General features: G+C 51.3%; 1 protein-coding gene across 4 annotated transcripts in view; it reads left to right on the top strand.

Moving 5' to 3' along the window:
* The first annotated feature begins 1,518 nt into the window (after nucleotides 1–1,518).
* SYN1 (synapsin I) overlaps nucleotides 1,519–7,818 on the top strand; it is a 57,934-nt gene continuing 51,634 nt past the window's right edge. For 3 of the 4 annotated variants that reach the window (XM_075849047.1, XM_075849050.1, XM_075849049.1), the window contains exon 1: nucleotides 1,520–2,268. In XM_075849047.1, coding sequence (XP_075705162.1) covers nucleotides 1,931–2,268 — 338 coding nt within the window. In that variant the 5' untranslated portion in view covers nucleotides 1,520–1,930. Of the gene's footprint in view, nucleotides 2,269–7,818 lie in introns of all 4 variants that reach the window. The other variant, XM_075849048.1, reaches the window with a different exon arrangement.

Below are 7,818 nucleotides of genomic sequence, written 5' to 3'. Positions count from 1 at the left end.
TCTCTCTCTCTCCCCCCTGTGTCTCTCTCCCCCGTGTCTCTCTCTCCCCCGTGTCTCTCTCTCCCCCGTGTCTCTCTCCCCCCTGTGTCTCTCTCTCCCCCCTGTGTCTCTCTCTCCCCCCTGTGTCTCTCTCTCCCCCCTGTCTCTCTCTCCCCCCTGTGTCTCTCTCTCCCCCCCCTGTGTCTCTCTCTCCCCCGTGTCTCTCTCTCCCCCCTGTGTCTCTCTCTCCCCCGTGTCTCTCTCTCCCCCCGTGTCTGTCCCCCCCCGTGTCTGTCCCCCCCGTGTCTCTGTCTGCCCCCCCCGTGTCTCTGTCTGCCCCCCCGTGTCTCTGTCTGCCCCCCCGTGTCTCTGTCTGCCCCCCCCCGTGTCTCTGTCTGCCCCCGTGTCTCTGTCTGCCCCCCCGTGTCTCTGTCTGCCCCCCCCGTGTCTCTGTCTGCCCCCCCCGTGTCTCTGTCTGCCCCCCCCGTGTCTCTGTCTGCCCCCCCGTGTCTCTGTCTGCCCCCCCCGTGTCTCTGTCTGCCCCCCCCGTGTCTCTGTCTGCCCCCCCGTGTCTCTGTCTGCCCCCCCCGTGTCTCTGTCTGCCCCCCCCCGTGTCTCTGTCTGCCCCCCCCGTGTCTCTGTCTGCCCCCCCCCCGTGTCTCTGTCTGCGCTCCCGTGTCTCTGTCGTCCCCCCCGTCACTGTCGTCCCCCCCCGTCACTGTCGTCCCCCCCCCGTGTCACTGTCGTCCCCCCCCGTGTCACTGTCGTCCCCCCCCCCGTGTCACTGTCGTCGTCCCCCCCCCGTGTCACTGTCGTCGTCCCCCCCCGTGTCACTGTCGTCGTCCCCCCCCGTGTCACTGTCGTCGTCCCCCCCCCGTGTCACTGTCGTCGTCCCCCCCCGTGTCACTGTCGTCGTCCCCCCGTGTCACTGTCGTCGTCCCCCCCGTGTCACTGTCGTCGTCCCCCCCGTGTCACTGTCGTCGTCCCCCCCGTGTCACTGTCGTCGTCCCCCCCCGTGTCACTGTCGTCGTCCCCCCCCGTGTCACTGTCGTCGTCCCCCCCCGTGTCACTGTCGTCGTCCCCCCCGTGTCACTGTCGTCGTCCCCCCCGTGTCACTGTCGTCGTCCCCCCCGTGTCACTGTCGTCGTCCCCCCCGTGTCACTGTCGTCGTCCCCCCCGTGTCACTGTCGTCGTCCCCCCCCGTGTCACTGTCCCCCCCCCCCGTGTCACTGTCGTCGTCCCCCCCGTGTCACTGTTCCCCCCCCCCCCCCCCCCGTGTCACTGTCTCGTCCCCCCCCGTGTCACTGTCCCCCGTGTCTCTGACTGCCCCCCCCCGTGTCTCTCCCCCCCCCCCCCCTGTATTCCGCGGCCTCCGCTGTATGAGACGCTCCAGTCTCTCCATCACTGATGCTCTGCTTCTCCCTTTGGGTACCGGACTGCACCATTTCCCCGCAGCATAGGGGGAGGGATGTAGGCGATTCACCATCACCGCCCCGCTGCCCCCTTTTTTGGCTTGGTACATTGTAACTCCGTGTACTTCATTGCAGTAACGGACTGTTCCATAGTCACACACAGGGGAGTCCGATGGAAAGACCAAGTGACGGGGGGCAGGGATGAAGATGCTCATCTTGCTCGGTCGCCGAGGAGACAGATTGAAGAGCAGTGAGCGGAGCGGCCGGAGCTTCTGGCAGTTCCCCGGTCTCACGGCTCCGTTCCTTGCTGTCTGGAACGGTCTAAAGGGTCTGCCAGCGACACTCTATGAGCGACCTTATCGTTTACCAGATCGGTCACCGACTTTAACGGGAGCAGAACGGATCGCTGACTGGAACCGCAGCAGTCGTGACACCGGGTCCCTACCGGTCACAGCCGAGCACCTCAGCGGTAACCGGTGACAGACCGGTCATTTATAGCGAATAGCAACCGAAAAACGAACGAGCTCCGGCCGCAACACATGATGAATTACCTAAGGCGCCGCCTATCGGACAGTAACTTCATGGCAAACCTGCCCAACGGCTACATGAGCGACCTGCAGCGGCCGGACCCCCCCGCCCCACCCCCCGCCGTCTCTCCGGTACCACCGGCCGTGTCTCCGGAGCCCAGCGCCGGGGGAGGCGGTGGTGGTGGTGGTGGCGGCGGCGGCGGCGGCTTCTTCTCATCTCTCTCCAATGCGGTGAAACAGACCACGGCCGCCCTCAGCGAGCAGGTGTCCACCGCGGCCGGGGGGGTGTCCGGGGCGTCGTCCAGAGGCGCCAAGTTACTGCTGGTCGTAGATGAGCCGCACACCGACTGGTGAGGAGCGGGGGATGGGGGGGGGGGCAGGAGGACAGGTGTCAAGGAAGGGCATGAGAGTGGCATGGTGAAGGGCAAGGGACAGGAGAATGTTGTATGGGGTGAGATTGGGCAGGGTGTAGGGGTGACTGGAGAAGGGCAGGATGTGGGGGGGGACTGGAGAAGGACAGGGTGTGGGGGGGGGGGGACTGGATAAGGGCAGGGTGTGGGGGGGACTGGAGAAAGACAGGGTGTAGGGGTGACTGGAGAAGAGCAGGATGTGGGGGGGGGGGGGACTGGAGAAGGGCAGGGTGTGGGGGGGGCTGGAGAAGGGCTGGGGGGGGCTGGAGAAGGGCAGGGTGTGGGGGAGGGGGCTGGAGAAGGGCAGGGTGTGGGGGGAGGGGGCTGGAGAAGGGCAGGGTGTGGGGGGGACTGGAGAAAGACAGGGTGTGGGGGTGACTGGAGAAGAGCAGGATGTGGGGGGGGGACTGGAGAAGGGCAGGGTGTGGGGGGGGGCTGGAGAAGGGCTGGGGGGGGCTGGAGAAGGGCAGGGTGTGGGGGAGGGGGCTGGAGAAGGGCAGGGTGTGGGGGAGGGGGCTGGAGAAGGGCAGGGTGTGGGGGGAGGGGCTGGAGAAGGGCAGGGTGTGGGGGGAGGGGGCTGGAGAAGGGCAGGGTGTGGGGGGAGGGGGCTGGAGAAGGGCAGGGTGTGGGGGGAGGGGGCTGGAGAAGGGCAGGGTGTGGGGGGGGGGACTGGAGAAGGGCAGGGTGTGGGGGGGGGACTGGAGAAGGGCAGGGTGTGGGGGGGGACTGGAGAAGGGCAGGGTGTGGGGGTGGACTGGAAAAGGGCAGGATGCGGGGGTGACTGGAGAAGGGCAGGGTATAGGGGTGACTGGAGAAGGGCAGGGTATAGGGGTGACTGGATAAGGGCAGGGTGTAGGGTGACTGGAGAAGGGCAGGGTATAGGGGTGACTGGAGAAGGGCAGGGTATAGGGGTGACTGGAGAAGGGCAGGACACAGATGGTGGAGACTGTCAGGGACTAGATAAGAAAGGGCAGCGGGTTGTTGGTAAGGGAAGAGCAAGTGATTGTCGATAGTCTTGGGAAATAGTGGCGGATGTAGAGTTAAAGTTAGATGAGATTAGGAAGGGCAGGGGATAAGTGGGTGAGGTGGAGACGGGCAGGGGATAAGTGGGTGAGGTGGAGACAGGCAGGGTCTAGATAGCGACGGACAGTGGGTTAGGGTGAAGTGTGAAGGTACGGGTAATATTGGGAAAGGTTTGCTTCAGGGGGCAACTTGTAGAAAACTAAGTATTTGCGGGTGAGGGGCCGGCAGGTTATGAGCAGGATTGTTATGGGGATAGGATTATGGGGAGCTGGGATGGGGTGTGATTGTGTGATGATGGGTAAGGGCACCCTACAGATCGTGGCATCCTTCCGATTGTTCCCTAAACTCCTCCTTCCCCTTACAGGGCCCTGGTCCCGACCGTCCTGCGGTATCAGTTGTAAAATTGATCAGACGCCTTGTATTCGCCGTTTTCTTTGGCTCTGAATTGAGGATTGGGCATGAACAATCCTTTCTCTTCTCTCATGGGTGAGACTGGCATCATGTGTGGTCATTATAAAGCGCTGAAAGCGGCCGGAATGGCCAATTTTTCCCATTCTGGCAGACCATAGTTTTTAAATTTTACGTGAATGATTGCGGTGGGCGACGGCGACTTCTGGTCCTGGTCGGCTGATACTAGATGCGTTGCGTTTTAATGACATAATTGATCTGCTAGTTAGTTTAGTCTGGCGTGTCGCTGGTGGGATCATTCGTACCAACGATCCGACATGATTGATTTGTCCGATCATAATCTTGAGTATGGCGAGCTTTAAACTTAAACTGGTCTGATTGTTGAGGGTCCAACCCCTGAGACCCCCGCCAGTGCCTACCAGCCCGTTTGGCGTTTTTTGTTGTTGTAGAAAATAGGAGCGGGTTGTCACTCTAGAGACAGCGGTTGGTCAGGACCATCATTGGTGACCTCATTGAGGGACGGAAGCACTGGAACGAGTAGTGAAGATGTAGGAGAATTTTTGACCCTGTTTTAGTTGGATATTATTAGTGCAGTGAAATTCCTCTCATCCGACGCCCAATAATCCAGAACATCTAATAATCCAGCATCTATCTGGACATTTCTGGATGAGGCAGCAGACAATAGACAACCCTCGCAGATCAGGAGACATCGGTAGGGTTGGAAAGGACTTTAGGCCTGGAGAATGTGGTTGGCGCCATCGATGTAGTGCCCTTATACTGTAGAAGTGGAGGTGATAGGTGATGCCCAGCAGTTGCCCTGAATTGACCCAATGTACAGAATTTACTAAACCCTATGCACGAATGGGTGACCATGTAATACGTGTCTGGGTAGAGTCTGCCCATACGGCATATTGATGGGCAACCCCTTTGAGGTGTGATGGTATCATCTCCAACTATCGGAGATGGTAAAGAGGTAAATAAATAACCAGTCAATTGTTCACATTTTGGAAAGAACCAACCACCGCGCCCTAATAAAAGAATTGACCGCCTTGCACCCCATAACAGAGGTAGCCTACAACAGTGCCCCCATAACATCTGCCATTTAAAGGTGAAAGATGGAAATACAAGTCTATTCAACAGGATCATAACTGTGGGGATGGGGGTGTCACGCGTACCCCCTAGACCCACTTAGGAAGTGAGTAGGATATGAAGTCATTGAGTGATTGGAATAGACCGGAACTGTTTTCGTGATTGTCGGTGATGCCAACCAGTCTGTGATCAAGTTCATTCCTTGGGCATTCGCCCTCCCCCACATGAACTTGATGGGAGCTGTAATCTGTAGGGAGACCTGGCAATAAGTGTTCAGCTTCACTGCAGTGCCTCCACAGGGGAAATTAAGCATTACACAGTGCTCATTTATATCAATGGTTGTCTGTGTAATGCAGGTCCTCCAAAGAGAGAGAGATGCTCTATGTAGCCGCTCTCCACTCGGGCCAATAGATGAGGATCCTGAACAGCGGACCCCCTGACAATGGGTTTTCTGAACGGACAATCACTAAGTCCTCGTTCACATCAGCGTTGAAGTTCCGTTCAGGAGTTCCGCTAGACCTTTCGTTGGAGGAACCCATCAACTGAAAGGCAAACGGAAACCATGGCTTCCATTTGCATTACCATTGATTTCAATGGTAATGCTTCCGTTGCAAATGGTTTAGGTTTTTTTACATAAAACAATAGTGTAGTCGAGTGAGCTATTTTCGACAAAAAAAACGTAAGCCTTCCGTTTGCATTACCATTGAAATCAATGGTAAGGCAAAAGGAAGCTATGGTTGGCGTTTGCCTCTCCGTTGATGGGTTCCTCAGAAGAAAGGTCTAGCGGTACCCATGAACGGAACCTCAACGCCTATGTGAACGAGGCCCTAAGACTCTTGTTCCTACCTAAAATTGGGTATTTTGATCCATGGACAGCTAAATGGTCATAGAGTAACAGTGAGGAGGTGATGGTTTTATTGGAAAGGTAAAGGACATCAATGCCAGAGATGGTTTATAACCGGAGGATGGGGAGGAGAGGACCAAAGGTCAGGAAAGGTTATTCATTCTGCACAATGGACGAATGATAGGATGATGTTGGTAGAAGAAGAGAAAATATAGATGGATGACCCGAGACACAGAGGAAGATCAGGGATAAATGGTGGCGGGAAGATGACTTATATCAAAGAAGGCTGGAATATTGATTGTTCCTATTAGATCTAAACTGTAGGAGGCAATGAAGACCGACACAGAAGTTCACTGGGGAATTTCAGCCTAGGGGATGATGGGAAACGTCATTGATGTCAAAAATGTTCGAAAGCAGATCCAGTTACAATTTATCATAATGTATATTCACATATAAGTGGCAAAGGCCTTGTGGACAAGAATATAAACTATAATACTGCCCCCTATATACAAGAATATAACTACTATAATACTGCCCCCTATGTACAAGAATATAACTACTATAATACTGCCCCTATATACAAGAATATAACTACTATAATACTGCCTCTATATACAAGAATATAAAACTATATATACTGCCTCCTATATACAAGAATATAACTACTATAATACTGCCTCCTATATACAAGAATATAACTACTATAATACTGCCCCTATATACAAGAATATAACTACTATAATACTGCCCCCTATATACAAGAATATAACTACTATAATACTGCCCCCTATATACAAGAATATACCTACTATAATACTGCCCCCTATATACAAGAATATAACTACTATAATACTGCCCCCTATATACAAGAATATAACTACTATAATACTGCCCCTATACACAAGTACTACTATAATACTGCCCCCTATATACAAGAATATAACTACTATAATACTGCTCCTATATACAAGAATATAACTACTATAATACTGCCCCCTATATACAAGAATATAACTACTATAATACTGCTCCTATATACAAGAATATAACTACTATAATACTGCCCCCTATATACAAGAATATAACTACTATAATACTGCCCCCTATATACAAGAATATAACTACTATAATACTGCCCCCTATATACAAGAATATAACTACTATAATACTGCTCCTATATACAAGAATATAACTACTATAATACTGCTCCCTATATACAAGAATATAACCACTATAATACTGCCCCCTACATACAAGAATATAACTACTATAATACTGCCCCTATATACAAGAATATAACTACTATAATACTGCTCCCTATATACAAGAATATAACTACTATAATACTGCCCCTATATACAAGAATATAACTACTATAATACTGCTCCCTATATACAGGAATATAACTACTATAATACTGCCCCCTATATACAAGAATATAACTACTATAATACTGCCCCTATATACAAGAATGTAACTACTATAATACTGCCCCCTATATACAAGAATATAACTACTATAATACTGCCCCTATATACAAGAATAGAACTACTATAATACTGCCCCTATATACAAGAATATAACTACTATAATACTGCCCCCTATATACAAGAATATAACTACTATAATACTGCCCCTATATACAAGAATATAACTACTATAATACTGCTCCTATATACAAGAATATAACTAATATAATACTGCCCTCTATATACAAGAATATAACTACTATAATACTGCCCCCTATATACAAGAATATAACTACTATAATACTGCCCCCTATATACAAGAATATAACTACTATAATACTGCCCCCTATATACAAGAATATAACTACTATAATAATGCCCCCTATATACAATATTATAACTACTATAATACTGCCACCTATATACAAGAATATAACTACTATAATACTGCTCCTATATACAAGAATATAACTACTATAATACTGCCCCTATATACAAGAATATAACTACTATAATACTGCTCCTATATACAAGAATATAACTACTATAATACTGCTCCTATATACAAGAATATAACTACTATAATACAGCTCCTATATACAAGAATATAACTGCTATAATACTGCCCCTATATACAAGAATATAACTGCTATAATA

Source organism: Rhinoderma darwinii, unplaced genomic scaffold (genome assembly GCF_050947455.1).
Source record: "Rhinoderma darwinii isolate aRhiDar2 unplaced genomic scaffold, aRhiDar2.hap1 Scaffold_648, whole genome shotgun sequence".
Taxonomy (NCBI): Eukaryota; Metazoa; Chordata; class Amphibia; order Anura; family Rhinodermatidae; genus Rhinoderma; species Rhinoderma darwinii.
The sequence above is the reverse complement of the archived record's forward strand: the minus strand, read 5'-3'. Positions and strand labels throughout refer to the sequence as shown.